Here is a 17,744-nt window from a genome sequence, read left to right as displayed (position 1 = left end):
GTCAGATGTTTTCGTTTTTATCTTCAACAACAGCACAGCGAACACCTGAAGCCGTGTTTGCCTTGAACATAACACTTCACATCACGCTGTGAAAGGCTTTTGAAGAATATCACTGCATACTACACAAACTTTTCAAGAGAACAGAAGAAAATAACAGAGGGAATTACAGACAGGCATTGTGTGAAAAGCGCATGCATTTTTTTTTTGCCTGCTGTCTGCATCCACTCTAATTTGCCTCTTGTTTTCCTACAGAGTTTGTTTTCCCCGACCTGTTTCAGTTATGCCAGTCAGTACATCTCTCGCTATGAATCACAAGGACAAGGTAAACACATTTAGACATCTTACTTACATTAAATAAGATCTCTTTGATTGTCTTAAGTCAGTGGGGCACAAAGTCAAATGTTTCTTCTAATGGCTTCTTTAGGCATTCACTGGAGCAACTCCTACAGCTCGCCCATTGCTGGAGACACAGCCTCGTTCGGTTGGCTGTGCTGGCTGATGCTCATCGACTCCCTCCTCTATTTCATCATTGGGGCTTACATCCGCACGGTCTTCCCAGGTAAGAAAGTCAAACCATTGAAGATAATGAAATCATGCAGACTTATAGTATGTTAAGTTAAGGATTCCTCCTCCAGTGAGCCTGACTCAGCTCTCTTTCTTTTTGTGGCTTTCATACATACATGCAGCCCAAAGTGTTTCACCTAGCAACAATTAAAACAGTACAGACAGAAAATAAGAACAAAAAAATATGAATTAAAGAATTTTGCAAGATAATTTTTTGTCACTGTTAAGCTATTAAATGTAAGAAAATGTATGAACCTTAAAGTGTTAGGGATGAAAATAGTGTAGAAACATGTCAAAATTCAGACTGAGGCTATAATATTTCTTCAAAATAATAAAAACCATCATGGCTTTATCAATACAATCTTATTCATTTGTCTTAACATCTGTACAGTTAGACCAGATGGAAGGCTGATCTTAGCCTTTTATGCTAATGGTAGCAGTTCAGGTTATCAGGCTCGACTTTACAGTGTTGATTTCATTTTTTGTTACTCTAAAAGTCTACAGTTAAGAGTATTCAGTATTCCTTGTTAGGTCAGCTGCTCATGAAGCCTAATGGTAGTATTAGCAATAACATGCTGTATTAGTATCAGCATTGCTAACATTTCATGCTTTATTTGCATCCTTAGTAAAGGCAGCAAAAGGCTAGTATTCCGTGTTGACTAAGTTCTGTCAGATGTTTTAAAGGAAGTTTTGATTTATATGTACAGTGAATTTATTAAGTGTTGACACAGCCGATAGTGTCAACAACCACTTGTAAAAGCAGGTAGCCTTCAGCAGTTATAATTTACTTGGCAAACTTGTCTTTTTGTGTTTTCATGAGAAGTATTATTGTTTTCCTTTTTGTAAAACCCAGGAAAGTATGGCATCCCTGCCCCGTGGTACTTCCCTTTCAAAGCTTCCTTCTGGGCCGAACTGTGCGGTTGTGTTAAGTCGAACAATAAGGCACGCAGAGGACTCCTCTTCACCAACATCATGCAGGAAAAGCAGCCTGTTTTCTCTGACGACAAGGGAAAAGGTACAGAGCAAATAAATGACATTGTACTGTCTTGCAGCAGATAACAATAAGTAATGCTGTCTCCTCCGGTGTTATGTTTTGAGGCAAGAACATGATGTCTATCCTTGCAGGGTCTGTCTTTTTTTTTTCTTTCTAACCCCCCGACAGCTCACTACATTTAGTCTTCATCATTCTTCATATAATTCCTGTCCCCTGTTAGTTTGATAAACTGGTTCCCTCTGTCTCTGTTACTTTCAGGCCAGAGTACACTGTACTCCCAGGCTGCCGAGGATCACTCAGATCTCCCAGTGGGTGTTGCCCTCCACGGTCTCAGCAAGATGTATGGCGACCGAGTAGCCATTCAAGACCTTAATGTTTCTTTCTATGAGGGCCACGTCACCACCCTGCTTGGTCACAATGGAGCGGGCAAGACCACCACAATGTATGTGTGGCTCAGTTTCTCTTCATTTTCACAGGCTCAGCATGTCTTAAAATGAATACCAAATTTATTTGGATCATTCGCATACTGTACATAGAGTTTTAAATAGTGTTTTAAATTAGATTTGTGCATCCTTTTAATCATCTCAAAGGGCTTGCTGCTGACGGAGAGATTGTTTTGTTTGAATCTGGAGCAGCATAAAATGCACCATGGTAGAGATTAGCCTGACGGGTCTTCATCAACTGGAGCACTTACATTTACATTTTAAATGCGACTAATTTTGCTGATGCTCTTATCCAACGCTACACACACAATGAGAGCAGCAGCAGAAAAAGACTGAAAGCTTATAAAATACCAAAACCTAGAAGGGATGTCATGTCTTGTTATGTTCCTGGGAACAATAGATCATAATTTAAGAGGATAGTGCAGAAGAGGAAGTACCCAAATACATGTAATTGGGCATATGCAGAAGTTATTTTCAACATCTAATGTCCCAGGTGTAAAATATATACAAAAGGTTTTTGTTGTCTTGATTTGAGTTTTATTTTAACTTTTCCGACTTAAAACACAAAACATTTGTTTTAATTTAACATGAATTGTGGAATCAGTTTCATCTGTGGTGACATCAACTTAGTATTTTCTCTCATGTAATGAATAATCATGCCTTCTTAGGTCGCTCTTGACCGGCCTTTTTGCCCCAACTTCGGGCACCATTGAAATCTACGGCAGAGACATGCAGAACAACATCGATGACGTCCGCAGAGAGCTAGGAGTGTGCATGCAATACGATGTCCTATTTGACCACATGACCACCAAGGAGCACCTGCTGCTGTACGGCCAGATCAAGGCCCCACACTGGTCTAAAGGGGAACTGCATGAACAAGTCCGCACGTGAGTAGGGGGTCATAAAGTGCAGGGAAAATGCTTGATATTTTAATGCACTTCGTCTCACAGTTATGTCAGGGGAATTACACATTATTTTAAAAGATTACATGAACCATAATCTGTAGCTCACTAACCCGCATGTTTCCTCGAGTAAAAAGGAATCCAGACAAATCCAAAAAAGGGAAAACAGTTACTTCATGATGTGGTCAGAGTCTAAGCATTTTATGGCTCTGCTTTTTATTCATTATTTGTGAAATAAGCTCCTTTTTTTGTTCTTATCATTATGATTTGTTTATGCCCTTTTACAGCCATTTAATGCAGGTTGAGAATGCTATTATACTCTGAGGATCTATGAAAACTAAGGAACATTTTTTCTCTGTTTCAAACCCACATTTTGTATGAAAAATTTAAAATATTTTTAAAGCTCTAGGGACCAAGCAACAGACAAGCCATCCTCTATTCTGTAGCATCATTAAACTCTGGGTTGAACCTCCAGTTGCATCATGAGACTATTTCTGGAGGCTTTCTGTATGACAAGAGTTGCAGTAATAAGCCTGAACCGAAGGGCAAAGACACTGCACCTCTCCTCTGGTTCCTGTTTTTATCTGAAACCCCTGCTGGGTAGCTGATGGAACTATGACTATGGAACTTGGTTGCCATGAATAGAAAAAGTATGTTAACATGAGCTCAATGTTAAATGCTTTTCAATGACTCCCCTGCCAGGATCCTGGAGGAGACAGGCATGTACGCTCACAGACATAAGCGGGTGGGCACCCTGTCAGGCGGCATGAAGCGCAAGCTGTCAATCTCCATCGCCTTCATAGGGGGCTCCCGCTTGGTGGTTCTGGATGAACCCACCACAGGAGTCGATCCCTGCTCCAGGCGCAGCATCTGGGACATTGTTATCCAGCACAAGAAACGTGAGTCTTTCTCTCTTTCTCTCTTGCTCTCTCTCATACACAAGCACACACGCAAACATGTATCCAAACTAAAAAGTATTACTTCCATTTCAAAGATTGTCCATTGAACTCCAAGCCATCTCTACTACAACTCTTACCACTACTCTTACCACTACTGTTACTCCAACCCATAAGTTATATACAAGTCTATTATACGTTTTAAGTAATTTGCACTCATCCTTCTCAGAGGAAATAAACTTTACTAAGTGAATTAATGATGACTGTAAGAAGAGAAAATAATGAGAAAATGTAGCAGAAGAAGATAAAACAGCAAAAGTATTTTCACTGTTTGTGTATCCCACAAGGCTCAATATTTGTCCTCATTATTTTTAGCTTTTTGATCTGCTGCCCCTTTGCCATATAGTTTTTCCTTAACAAAGTCCCCCAAAAGTGTTTCCCCAGTGACACCCAGTCATATGTCTCAATAAGTCTTAAATCACAGCTATCTGGATTCCCTGCACTGTTGCCGTGCTGCGATCTAGTTGGCCTCTTAATGACTCAATACTAAGAAAATTGAAAATGTGGCAAATGGTCTGGATCATTTCTAACAGTATTACTTACACATACACACACATCTCTCCCTTAATTGAGCCACAGGATACTTTCTTAAAACAAGAAATCTTGAAGGTCAGAAAAATTGATTTCAATCAGAAATGATGCCAGTCATGTTATTGCTTCCAGATATAGTAGTTTAACAACTTACTTCTCATTTAAACTCCTGCAATGTATTATTAACTTGCTTAAATTGTGCAGCATTACTGATCTATAGTTGGCTCATAATGCTGTAACAAGGCTTCTTTCTCAACCCAGACACAGATGACATATCTCACCAGCCCTGGTGTGAAATTCCTGTTTCCACCAGCCGGCTAGCCTCTGCACACGCCTTTGTTCCAAATTATGTCACCAGCGCAATACGTCATCATATGAATCCCTTCAGACATGAATGACAATCAGGACAAGACACATTTCAACATCTCATCTTTGTACATCAAATTCACATTCTGATGTTCACCCACCCATATGGCGTAAAAAAAACAATCTTTAATTCTCGTCTTCCCCTGAAAACTTCTTTCCTTTTTCCTACGAGGGGAGGAAGAGGAAGAGCAGACAAAGTGCAGCAAACCTGCAGCCGACCCCGGAAGGCTTTTCCCCTGCTCAGGCTGCTGACTTTAAATTTAGCATGTAATTAATCTGCAGCAATCCAGAAGGCTTTCTTCTTCAGGCTTTCTTAGTTTAGTAGCAGTAATGGCAGAGAGGCTGCTAAATGTCATATAATTGTAGATGTGGAAAACATCCTGAGTAATTGGCCCTATTTCCGATGTTTGTGGGATTTTGATGCCAGGGGAATCTTCAAAATAAACTTTCTGCATCACTTGCTGTTTCTCTGACGCTTGGTGTGTGTGTGTGTGTGTGTGTGTGTGTGTGTGTGTGTGTGTGTGTGTGTGTGTGTGTGTGTGTGTGTGTGTGTGTGTGTGTGACACACTGTGAGCTATGTCTGCTTTTGGGTTGTTTATTTGGATATGCTACATTCAAAGGCAAACATGTACACACTAGGATAGGAAAATAAAGGAAAAAAATGCCATATGGTATCTAAATATAGCTGCTGTGTTTTTCTTTCACCTCTGTAAACCTTGAAACTCCTACAAAGCTTTTCTGACTAGCTTGACTGGTAAACATAACCTCCTGTAATCCTGTGTGCTTTTCACTTCAAATCACATGAGTTTTGTTTAATACTTTTTTTTTTGAATATATACACAATTCCCTCAGCTACCACTTGAGTTTTAGTTCTGGGTAAAGGGATGGCTTAAAAATGCGAACACGAATCATAGAGATCATTTTTGTACGCTGTGTGTCTCTTTTCAGAACGCACCATCATCATGTCAACGCACCACCTGGACGAGGCTGAAGTTCTGAGCGACCGCATCACCTTCCTCGAGCGAGGAGGATTAAAATGCGTCGGATCCCCTTTCCACCTGAAAGACAAGCTGGGTCAAGGCTACAAACTCACACTCACAAAGAAGGTACTCATCCTCCCAGGCATCCAGCCGCCATTCTCAGCTGAAACATGACTGCAAGATTGTGTTATTCACAACAAGTAATAACTGTGAAAATTCTTATATAACCATATAAAAAAACCACATTATATGATTTAAAATCCACTTCTCCCCATTTTACATTTGGTCTAGTTCTTCGTGATACCATTTAAGTCGCTGTTAACGTTAAAAGTACAAATATTTCTCTTGTGCTTTTTTGTCAGACGGATATTAACAATGCTATTTGGTAATGCACAATCAGTGGCTTTATGTCTATTAGATTGGACACTATAGTAGCACGAAACACTAATTGTATCAGATGAATTAAAAAAGTGCTAAATGAGCTAAATACAGCACGGATAATGCTCTTTTGACTGCTCTTAACTGGCTCAAACATTCCTTTAGCAGACTTTGTTTCTGACTGTTCTCATAATCTAATATTAATTTTGTATGTATTTCTGAATTGATGAGTATCCTAGTATCCCATCTTCTAGCTACAGACTGTGGTTTCCTTAAATATTCTGTATGAGGGCTATTTTCCATCTACATTTATTTAAATCTGCATCAAACTCCTCATCCATGCACTGGTCAGTCATTTCAACAATCCTCAGGCAGTGTCTAACAAGAATGTTTTGTAAGTTCCCAAAGTTTATTTTACCCTTAACCATGCACTCAGATGACTTGTTACTTATTTGGACAATGCATAATTAAAAAAAAGCAGAACCCACATTTTAAAACTCTCAGCGTGTCTACCCAGCAGGCGCTTCAGCTGCAGTATTCCAGTCATCCGTCTCACACGCGCCAGCTGCCCACGCAGGCTGCACAATGGCTCATGCTCTATGTGTGCAAGAGCAACCTGGACCGTGAATGTTATTTCTTAAATCTAAGGCACAGAACTGAAACATATAGACACACAAATTTAGGGAGTGGATGATGCTGGCAGGGATAGAATGATTGAGCATACATGCCTTAACGCCCCGAGAGATTTTTGTTGTGTGGTAAAAAAAGCATGTCAGAATCTTTTCTGCCTGTCTGTCTTTAGATGCAGAACCTAGAATCGGAGCAGATCGACAATGTAGAACTGAAATCCTTCATCCAAGCTCATGTACCTGAAGCCCGACTTAAGGAGGCCCAGGGAGGTGACCTGGTGTACTCACTGCCTGCCTTCAACTCATCCAACGCCTCCTCATACCGCTCCCTCCTGACCGCTCTGGACGCCAACCTGGACACCCTGCAGCTCGGAGGATACGGAATCTCTGACACCACCCTAGAAGAGGTACGCTCATAAACACCCACACACAATAACAAAGATCTAAAACACAGACACAGTGTAAGAGAAAACAAACTCAACTGCTGGTAAGTTTTTCCTCTGTAAATGAAATCTAAACTTCAGAATTACAGATCATAAAGATCATCCATCCATCCATCCATTATCTATAAGTCTTTTTCCCAATCGGAGTCGCTGGGGGCTGGAGTCGATCCCAGCTGCCATTGGGTGAGAGGTGGGGTACACCCTGTACGCCAGTCAATCACAGGGCTGACATATTGAGACAGATATCAAGCAGAAACTCAAACCTACAAACAATTTTAGAGTCACCAATTAACCTAATAAACATGTTTTTAGACTATGGGATGAAGTGGGAGTACACGGAGAGAACCCCATGCATGCACAGGGAAATCATGCAAAATTCTGGCTTCCGTCCGACGGGGATTCGAACCAGGAACCTGACACGCAACAGCGCTAACCAATGCACCACCATGAAACCACAAGATCAAATGGACAATCATTTTGACTTGCACATGTGTTTTTTTTCTTTCATCTGTGCAGGTCTTCCTCCAATTGGGACATGAAAACACAGAGCTTGGGGATGAGGACTGCCTCCCAACGATCTCAGAGACAGTTTCTGACACTGCGTCCATGGACAGCTTCACGTCAGACCTGGGTGGAAGCACCTCCAGCTTCAGCGACAACATCAGTAAGTTCAGTCACTGTTAACTTATTCTTATCCAGCTGTTTCCCCCCGCCTTACTTTTATCCATCTTTTTCTTTGTCACCTATATATACACATACAATAAATACAGAAGGGACAGGAGTTTAGATGTCAACTTTGTCAGCAGTAACAGTGGAGGAGAAACTAATCTGACTTCTGGTAAACTTTCCACGTCCGGGGCTGCTAATTCCTTTGCATTTTTTGGGGTTTTCTTTGTGATATATACTTGAGCACACAGAGCAATTTGTAATCTAATGCTTTGTACTGAGGAAAGCAGAAGTGCTTTGAGCTAACTTTTGTAACTTAGCAACAGCAGGCAGCGGATAGAAGCGCTCTGAAACTGATTTTGTTGGCACTGCCAGCAACAATAAGACATTAGTGGACACAGCACATATTCCCTTAGAAGCACTTCGACAATAGCTGTTTTATTAGACTTAGCACCTAAAACTTTTGTGATATTCCTGACCCTTAAGCCTAGTGGGCTTTAACGAGTAATATGCAGGCGTCATCAAGACAGTAGAAAGTATGTTAATGTGTACATTTCTTCACCGATGTGTTGTAGAGCTGACAGGTTCCACAATGGCGCGCGGCATGACGCTGGCCTGCCAGCAGATGGCAGCCATGCTGACAAAGAGGTTCCATCACAGCCGCAGAGACTGGAAAGGCCTGATCTGCCAGATCCTGCTCCCTGTTCTGTTCATGGTGGCTGCTATGGGCCTGGGCTCCATCAAGAGCGACCTGCAGCACTATCCCGAGCTGGAGCTAAGCCCAGCGCTATACAAATTCAGACCAAGCTACTCCTTCTTCAGGTGAGTTCTTGTGACGAGGGAGATGCAAAGGAGGGCTGGGGAAGGGGAAAGCACACAGGAATACCCAAAGTTAATCACAGGGTGCTTTTTCACCAAGCATGTTCACAAAGCTTTAGCTTTTTTGGCAAGGTTAGACCCTCTGAGACTAAGATGTGAACACATAAACATTTGAAAAGTGTGTGTTATGCAAGTGAATACTGATACACCTATTTTTTGAACAAGTCTAGAAACAGCTCTTGGAGTTCTTATTATGGTAAAGTCTAAAAAAGAAGAAGTCATAGAGCTGTTTTTATCTCGAGTGATAACTACTACTATTTCATGTTGAAACTGGATGCACCCAAGTAAATGATTAAATGTTGAAGCCGCACCCCTGTACCTTTAATGATGTGCTTCTGCATTCCTTGGAACCGATTGGTCCGTTGGCTCGCTGCATCATTTTCTGGGTAGACAGCATGTCATACTTGTTATAAAACGAATGCGATATTGTAGTTTGTTGAAGGGCAGACAGACCTTAAAGGAGAAGGAGCGAGGGGGAATGTAAGGGAAAGAGACGATTGTGGTGGAGACAGCTGAGATGTGAGATCAAAAGTGAGAGGGATCGAGAGTGTCAGGAGGTTGCGAGATGTCTTCATTCCTGAAAAGTCTTGTTGTTTGATCAAGGGAGTGTGAAGCAAGGGAGGAAAGGCTGATGTGCCAATCAATATCAAAGGCTGTGTGGACGCTCTCACCCATCAGCTATAGCTTCAAATACCAAAAAAAGAAAAACATCTAAAAATTGTGTTTATTTATTTTTAAGGTTGTCAATGTTAGAGTCCAGTGCTGGGGACGATTAAAGTTAGCCATGGTCAATAAAGCTTCTTTAAAATGACCATATTACTATATTATTCTGCGTCATAATAATGTCTCATTTTACATGTATATAAGGCCTTCTAGTATGAAAAGTGCAAACTTAATGACCTGATTGTTTATTAATTTGTGCATTTAAAGGCGTTTTAAGGCGAGGGAGTGATAAAAAAAAAAGTAACTCATGCCCCCCTACTCTCCCTTTATCAGTCTCCTCACAGTAAGGATGCTTTATTAGGATAATGAGTGAGCCTCCTGTGGACACAATTTATAATATTAAATTATTCTTTTTAGCTTTTCTACTTAGAACCTTTTGATTTTTGCAATTCTTTCTAAAACCAAAGAAAGACTGGATACATGGATAATAACTTTTGTCTACTTATGCCACGTGAAAGCCTTATGAAAAGTCTTATGTTTGTGATTCTTCCTGTTATCACTCTAATGATTATGGCAACGACAAAAAAAATCTGTTTAATCTTTGAGGTTGAAGTTATTTGTTTTCTGGCTCCACAGTAACTCCGATCCCAACTCTGAGCAGCTGATAAGCACCATGATGTCATTCCCTGGAATCGATAACGCCTGCCTCAACAAGCCAAATAACCCGTACGTAATCATGGCTGCCTCAAATGGCAGCAGCTTTTTTTTCTGAAAATGAGCAATTACTATTTCTGACAGAAGCAGTCAGTTTCCTTATGTATTCTATCCTTTTACACCCATACACTGTTTTTTAAGTGCCCATCATTGTCATTCTTTTCATGCCTCTATTTTCACCTTGTTTCATTATACTAGTCTGACTCCCTTCAATCTCTGCTGCTCTCTCTCTCTCTCTATCTCTATCTCTCTCTCTCTCCCTTTCTGGTCTCTCTCTTGTCCCTGCTCCCTATTTTCCTGCTGCTCAGCTCAACGTATGTGGCTGAAAGCCTGCAGCAGGAATCTGCCATGTGAGAGCATCATTTGTATTCCATAAACACCCCGTGTTTATAGGCAAGATTTTCCCCTTACAGACACTCAAATCAATGTTGGCACTCATGAACCAGACCTCTGAGGCATTTTTAAAATTCCCTTCAAAAAAAGAAAAAAGAAAGTATTGAAGGAGAAGGAAATGTACTAAGGTGCAAAATAAAACTGCATATTTTACTCATGATATCCTGTAATCACAGCTACATGACAGTGACTGAAAGGGCAGAGAGTGTTGCATTCAGTTGATCTTTTGGTAAATACATTTTACTGCCCCCAGAGTCCGGTCATTTTTGTTGTCTGACATGTGGGACATGTGAGTGTGCAAACATCTGTGTGTTGCTAGAATCTTTCACAGATCTCCCCGAAAGCATTTGGCTGAAATCACAGTGCGGGAGAGTTGGACAGCAACCCACGCAAGGAAATTTCACACAATATGATTTTACAGAAAATTTTACACAGCTTTGAAAACAGTTCTGAACTGATATCAAAGGACATATTTGGGTCCTGATCTCACAGAAATCGTGCTAGCTCCCAGCAGCTGCATGAATGATTGCAGACAGTTGCGATGATGAAGGCCATCATATCAACTCAGTTTCAGATGTGTTCTGGGGTGTGTCTGGGGATGGGCTCGGGGCATTATCACGCACCGCAGACTCCCATCACTCCACTGAGCCACCATTTCACTTTGTGAATGTTTCATTTAAGGGTCTGCTCGAGAAGTACAGATCCCTGGAGATCCAGTGGGAACAGCTCCAAAGCATTTAGTGGCTGTAAATGCACCCGCCAGGAACAGGTGAGACCGGGTCACTGCTAACTGTTGGTGTGTATGTCTAAGTGTGTGAGTGACTTTCAGTGTTCTCGTCCATCTGTGTTTCTACACTAAAATGTGTCCTCCTGTGCTTGTATGCGCAATTCTTTGAAAAAAAAAAAAAAGACAAGTGTAACACATTTGTCTCTGCCTTTCTCTGCAGATATGTGACAGTGAAAGCTACCAGCCCCCCCACAAAAGGACCCCTTCATCTCAGATTGTGTATAACCTGAGCGGCATCAATGTGGAAGAATACCTGGTGACAACAGCAAATGACTTCATCAGGAACAGGTGAATGCTATCAGGGTTTACATGTACTGAACAGTGAATGTATGAAATATATGAGGCACTGTCGCTGTGTCCCATTTTACAATAGAATTTCAATACATCACTTCATTTTGCTGAGTAAACATGAGTTAAGATGGTTGGTTATTTCACATAATTTTTACAAGATGTTTTTTTTTACTCTATATTAGTTTATAGTGCACCATTGACCCTAGTAAGAAAAAGTAGAGCTTCTTCAAAGTGTTTTTAACTTCACGTCACTGAAATAATATATCATTCAGGTTGTAAGTGAAAGAATCTTATGTATGTATATATGTGGATGTTGGGGACCTCTATGGACAAAGCCACTCCAAAATTATCATCCTGGTTTCTTTTAACATTTAAATGAGTCTCTCATTGAGAATCTTTGTTGTGGAAAAAAAACAAACAAAAAACAGCTGTGTCTGCTGTTAAACAACTGTGACACGTACCCCCGCCGCAGCAGTTTCAGGCAATACAAATGATTAAATAGAAATAGTCAATTTTCACCCTTATGGTCTCGGTTGTTGTTGTTGTAGCTTATAAAATGATATCCCTATTAATTCCAGTCAGTTTCACAGCCAGCTCAAAAGTCCTTACAGGAGCTTTAAATGGTTACGTAGCAGTGTTGCTTTTGGAAGGAAAGTGGTTTGTATACAAAACAAGGATTTGCAGGAGTCTAATTGACTGTTGATTGAGGTAACTTTGCTTGCAGGGGAAACGTTTTCACCTATCACATTGCTCAATACAAAAGGACATCACGTACCTTGTCAATCATGTTTGTCGTTCTCTAAAAGAGTTCTGGTGCTTTCAACCAAATTGCTTCCTATCCGCAGGTGGGCATCTGCTTTGATTTTCCAGAGAGCAGATTAATCAACAGACACACACTTTTTTTGTTTTCCAACACAGCTCAGACGTCTTTGTTTTGATCGATATATGTTTGCTTTTTCAGATATGGTGGATTTGCTTTGGGTATGCCACTCCCCGCTGACTTACAAATGGACGTTAAATCTGTGCCCAAAAATCGCACTCTGTCTAAGGTAACCCCCCCCCCCCCCCCCCCCCCGTCTCAATTATCACTTTAATTGTGTACTGATGAGTAGTTGAAAGTTAAAACACAACATCCTTGTTAAAGTTGTTTGTCTTGCAGATGGAGCTACTTTGTAACACCATCAGTGTCATCATAAATATGCTTTACTGCAGCAATTATGCCACTCTTTTAGTGTGTAAATTTCCTCAGATGATGACGACTGCTTTTATTGTATCAATAAAGCCTCGGCTTCAAATTTTGTGAAGTTTAATCTAGAGAGAAAGAAGACTTGCATGCCCTGATGTGTAGCAGTGTGAGTGATGGTTTCTTTACATTTCATTGTTGTGTTTCCCATCCCCTTTAGGTCTGGTTCAACCCTGAGGGCCACCACACAATGCCAGCATACTTAAACAGCATCAACAACTTCATCCTACGCTCCAATCTCCCAGCAGATAAGGATCCACGCAAATATGGTAAGCTGCCATGTGTAAACTTTGCACATGGAATGTCAAACTTCACTGAATAGAAACCCAGCTTTCAGATTTCTAGATGTTTTGCTGCATACTGATTTTGCAATATTGCAATGCTTCTATAAAGGTCTGTATACAGATTATTTATAGCGGAATTGTCCTTTAGACATGCAGACACTCAAGACTCCTGTTACTGCAAAAAAAAAAAAAAAAAAAAGCTTAGGAAATGAGCATCAAATCTATCTACTTAGCAAGATGCTTGTGATTGAACACCCAGTGCATTTTGTATGCTAAATATAAAGAGAGCTGTAAACAGTGTGTTTACTCATGCTTCATTTCACTGGATTAAAGCCAGGGGGTGCTGTGTGTCCTTAGACTCACATCAATACGCATTGTGAATACTGATGAGTTCCGCTCATTGGGGAGCTATGCTAAAGAGAACGAGGCTGGCCAACGTTTCCAGCACTGTTTCAGCTCTTCAGTATTACCCTGACCATCTGCCTGCCGGCAGCAGCACGCACATTTACACACACTCATGAAGAAATGCTCATAAAACCATTGAGTGCATGCTCAGAAATACATGCACACATGCATACAGACACATTTGTTTCCCACTGGATGGAAAAAGTGCTGCAGGGTAATCATTTAAATGTTATTGGCAGAGGAAGGGTTAGAGATTCAGGGAGATCACTTTTCAAGGTGATGGTTTATCTGTCAAGTGTGAAGCCCTGACCCTCATTACAGCCAAACCAACTCTGGATGGGGTCTTTTTAGAGGTATACATCAAACAGTTTTTCATTACAACCCTCGTAGGATTTCTGACCATAACTGCCCAGTGCCAACAGATGTGCTATCACAATCCTGTCCAGTGCCTCACTACAAATTCTGATCACTCCCACCTGCAACAATGTTCTGTATTAAAAGTCTCTCCGGCCAATCCCGAAGAGGAAAGAGACTCAGATGTTAATAATCCACCATGGCAGATGTGAGCTAGAGTAAGTCTTCACATTATTATTTGGCAAACATCGCTAAAATTAATTGATTCCAGCTTATAAAATTTGAATAATGTTTTATTTTTTCTTAGTTTCTAATGTGTCTGGTTTTTGGACTGTTGACCAGAGTAATAAATATTAGGGGTGTTAATGTCGAGACAGTAACATATCATCATCCTGACATAGGTGATACAATTATTAAAATCGCTGCTGCCAAATATCATTTTAAAGATTTATTTTTGGGCTTTTTGTGCCTTTATTGGAGAGATAGGACAGTGGATAGAGTCGGGAATCAGAGGGAGAGAGAGTGGGGAATGACATGCGGGAAAGGAGCCACAGGCTGGATTTGAGCCCGGGCCGCCCGCTTGGAAGACTGCAGCCGCCATACATGGGGCGCGCGCACTAACCACTGCGCTACCAGCTCCCCCCAAATATCATTTGAAAATAAAAACAATATTAATACAGTGGCAGGAAGTTGACTCACTGCGTCACTACTTCAAGACTCCTCATGGTGATGGTTATGACATGAATGAGAATGAACATGAACTAAAGTTATTTGGCCAAAGGAGAAGATAACAGAAAAAAGAAAAAGATGGCAGAATGTCAGAAAACAGTGAAAAGAACTCAGGAGATGTAATGAGTTAAGAGGTGACACCAAAATGCCGTAAATAACACATACATAAATCCTGAGCTTTACCTTTTAAGGGCATTTAATGTTAGTCAGTTCATCAGATCATGTTATATGGTTGTCTTGCAATATATCAATTATTGCAGGATCACTGTATCGTGCTGTTATTGTAATGGATGTTATAGAATGGTAACGTAGCGTTTCATGATTTGCCCTGTGATTCCCACGCCTAATACTAACAGTGTGTAACGGTAAAGACCACCAATCACATTTGGGTTAATTGACAGAAAACATCATTTCCACCAGAGTGCCCTTAAACAAGGCACTGAGCCTGTAACCTGCTCCAAGGCTTCTGTACTTTGGATGAACTGACAGTCTACCATCTCAGGAAATGGAAACAGAGGCATGCTGGGGAGCAGTTTATGTCTCTGAGCATCGAAGAGACCCTGGGAAAAATGATAAAGAAAATTCAATCTCCTTTTGTGTGCTCTGGCAAACCAAATCATCCTGTCATATATTTCTCAATGAAGTGTGTCCCAAGCACACAGAGTATCATTGCTCGTTTGGTTCATGCGGTAAAATAAAGCCTGCATGCTGATTTGCTGCTGTATTATGCTTTTGAAATTGCAAACAAAACACTCTGTGTTTTTCTTTTACAGCCATTTCAGTTTCCAGTCACCCCTATTTTGGTCGGGTGGATGATGAAGACGCAATGTAAGGACTACTACACATGATATTTCTTCTTTTTCTTCAAAACAGAATATCTGCGTTCAAAAATGTAATTAGCTGCACTTGAAAAAAGACGTTTGCAACAAGCACTCTAATCTGTGAAAACAAATCCCAGAATTAGTCGAGTCATAATGAATATTATTGGCTGTTGTTTGGCTGAGATGAATGATGAAGCCATCCTACTTTTCAATTCAAGACATCCAAGTCAGGGTGGACTGAGGGCAGTGAGGTACATGACAGCAGTATTTACCCATATTTGATTTTCTAAATGGATTTCTCTGAGCTTGCACTATTGATCACCGGCCCGATATAATGACTGTTTACCCTGAAGGTGGCATGGAGGTGGATTGATTCTAGCCCACTTCCCAAAATGAGTTTATATATATATATAATTCTCCACAGTCTGCTTTAGAGATCCAGACTATATGTCCCTATGTGTGTGCACGCATGTATGCACATGTGTGTGTATCAGAGGATCAAGTCAGTTAAATCCTTTGAAGAGTGGGTTGAGCTGAGGCTGTGGCCTCATGAAGGTACCCCCCCCCCCCCCCCCCCCCCCAGTGTCTTATAAGCACTAAACATTTCACTGGCTTTTCCCACTGTGTTTACTACCCTTCCATTTCATCACTCTGCAATGCTTTAAGTGAATGATGTGGCTGTTGACTTGCTACGGTGCTGTAGCAGCTACAAGTACACACTCACCCCTCCTACCAGGGTGATATTCTGCATCCTGACATTGATGCATTGATTTGGCCTGAACCGTGTCAAAGATGCAATAGGCTTATAACTCGAAATGTCTTGATTCTTACAGAGTGGTAGCCCATGGGAAACAGTCAAACGCCAACTTGGCCCAACTGATAACAAGCCAGCTCAGTAGTTGCTGCTGCTGGCTATTCTGTGTAGTGAGTGCTGGCTTCAGACGCTCACCATGTCACTCTTTGCTACACTGTTACCTTCCAACTTGATCACTTCGACCTCTTTTTTCTTCCTCATGCTGCTTATTCTTGAAAAGGTGGCGAGCATAGGACAGGGATAGGTGACGACATCCACAAAGTTTGAATGAGTCCACTGGGTTCAGGAGGAACTGAGGAATCAAAGCCTCAGCTGGTTGTCTCGGGGTCTAACTCGGACTATAGGCTCAGTCGCTTCACAGCAGCACCACTGGCTGACTGATTACACTGCAAAAGAAGTGTGAAGTTTGTCTCTACACGAAGCCATCTGTTTCTTTCACTGCTATTATCATGTCAGAAGAATCGGACAAGTATCGCTTTAACAGAGCTGTTTGTTATTAATGGAATTCAAATTATAGGGAGCCACATCAATAGTACAGATGAGTCAGGTCCCAGCAGGGAGGGATACGATCGCTTGTTGGAGGGCTTTGAAATGGGCCGTTGTTTTCAGAGAAGAATTACAGCAGGTTGCCTTTTTGAAAGTGACTCAGCACACCAGAGGATTGTGTTTATTTTTTGTGTGCAATTTGTCACACTTGTATCTGTAAAGTATAGTCTTTGTGAAGGAAAGTTCAAACTAAAGGAATACAACAACTTGTTTCAACAAAGAAGATACAGGGATGTGAAAGAGTAGTTGTGGTTGAAGAATTTGCTAATTGAGAACCTGACTGACAGTTAATGCAGCAAGGTTTTGTCCCAGACATCCAAATAATCCTGTTTTTCCCTCACAGTGTCCAGGGAATGCTTCAGATCCTAGTGGCTATGTGTGTTTTGACGGGTTATTCCATCACGACAGCTAGCTTTGCCATCTATGTTGTCAACGAGCACCACAGTGGCTCCAAGAGGCTGCAGCACATCGCTGGCATCAGTGAGCCCTTCTACTGGGCTGTCAACTTCTTCTTCGACATGGTAACATCTCCTGATCCCAGAATATCATCTCACTTACCCTGCTAAATAAAGTCATCTTCTTCCTGTTTTATGACATGCCATCGTGTTTTCATGTACTTAACTTGTCCTCAGGTTGTCTATCTGATCCCTGTGACCTTGACTGTTGCTGTGATAGCAGCCTTCCAGATTCCAGCCTTCACAGATCGGCAAAATTTGGCTGCCATCACTCTACTTCTGGTTCTCTTTGGGTGAGTCATGTTGCCTCATTAGGCATACTGTACATGCTCTAACAGATAAACAAGTGATTTTACCTGAGACATACAGCCAAAGGTTCTGTGGAGCTGAGGGGAATACCTTTTTTTCCTTGACTCCTACATAGTGTAAATAAAACTTGTCTTCAAAAGAAATCTCTGCTCTTTGAAGAATCTTCCAAACACATATTTCCGTCTGGATTGCTTTTGGTTTCTCT

General features: G+C 41.2%; 1 protein-coding gene across 3 annotated transcripts in view; it reads left to right on the top strand.

Annotated features, from left to right (window-relative positions):
• Positions 1 to 17,744, top strand: part of abca12 (ATP-binding cassette, sub-family A (ABC1), member 12) — a 68,780-nt gene that overhangs the window by 39,492 nt on the left and 11,544 nt on the right. For all 3 annotated transcript variants that reach the window (XM_061054231.1, XM_061054230.1, XM_061054229.1), the window contains exons 47-64: positions 253 to 322; positions 425 to 559; positions 1,418 to 1,579; positions 1,817 to 2,000; positions 2,670 to 2,888; positions 3,606 to 3,802; positions 5,705 to 5,862; positions 6,917 to 7,150; positions 7,703 to 7,850; positions 8,428 to 8,674; positions 10,031 to 10,120; positions 11,183 to 11,270; positions 11,449 to 11,576; positions 12,541 to 12,628; positions 12,983 to 13,091; positions 15,368 to 15,422; positions 17,119 to 17,296; positions 17,408 to 17,523. In XM_061054231.1, the coding sequence (XP_060910214.1) occupies positions 253 to 322; positions 425 to 559; positions 1,418 to 1,579; positions 1,817 to 2,000; positions 2,670 to 2,888; positions 3,606 to 3,802; positions 5,705 to 5,862; positions 6,917 to 7,150; positions 7,703 to 7,850; positions 8,428 to 8,674; positions 10,031 to 10,120; positions 11,183 to 11,270; positions 11,449 to 11,576; positions 12,541 to 12,628; positions 12,983 to 13,091; positions 15,368 to 15,422; positions 17,119 to 17,296; positions 17,408 to 17,523 (2,606 nt within the window). The remainder of the gene's footprint in view (positions 1 to 252; positions 323 to 424; positions 560 to 1,417; positions 1,580 to 1,816; positions 2,001 to 2,669; positions 2,889 to 3,605; positions 3,803 to 5,704; positions 5,863 to 6,916; positions 7,151 to 7,702; positions 7,851 to 8,427; positions 8,675 to 10,030; positions 10,121 to 11,182; positions 11,271 to 11,448; positions 11,577 to 12,540; positions 12,629 to 12,982; positions 13,092 to 15,367; positions 15,423 to 17,118; positions 17,297 to 17,407; positions 17,524 to 17,744) is intronic.

Source organism: Labrus mixtus, chromosome 13, assembly GCF_963584025.1.
Source record: "Labrus mixtus chromosome 13, fLabMix1.1, whole genome shotgun sequence".
In the NCBI taxonomy this organism is placed as follows: domain Eukaryota; kingdom Metazoa; phylum Chordata; class Actinopteri; order Labriformes; family Labridae; genus Labrus; species Labrus mixtus.
The sequence above is the reverse complement of the archived record's forward strand: the minus strand, read 5'-3'. Positions and strand labels throughout refer to the sequence as shown.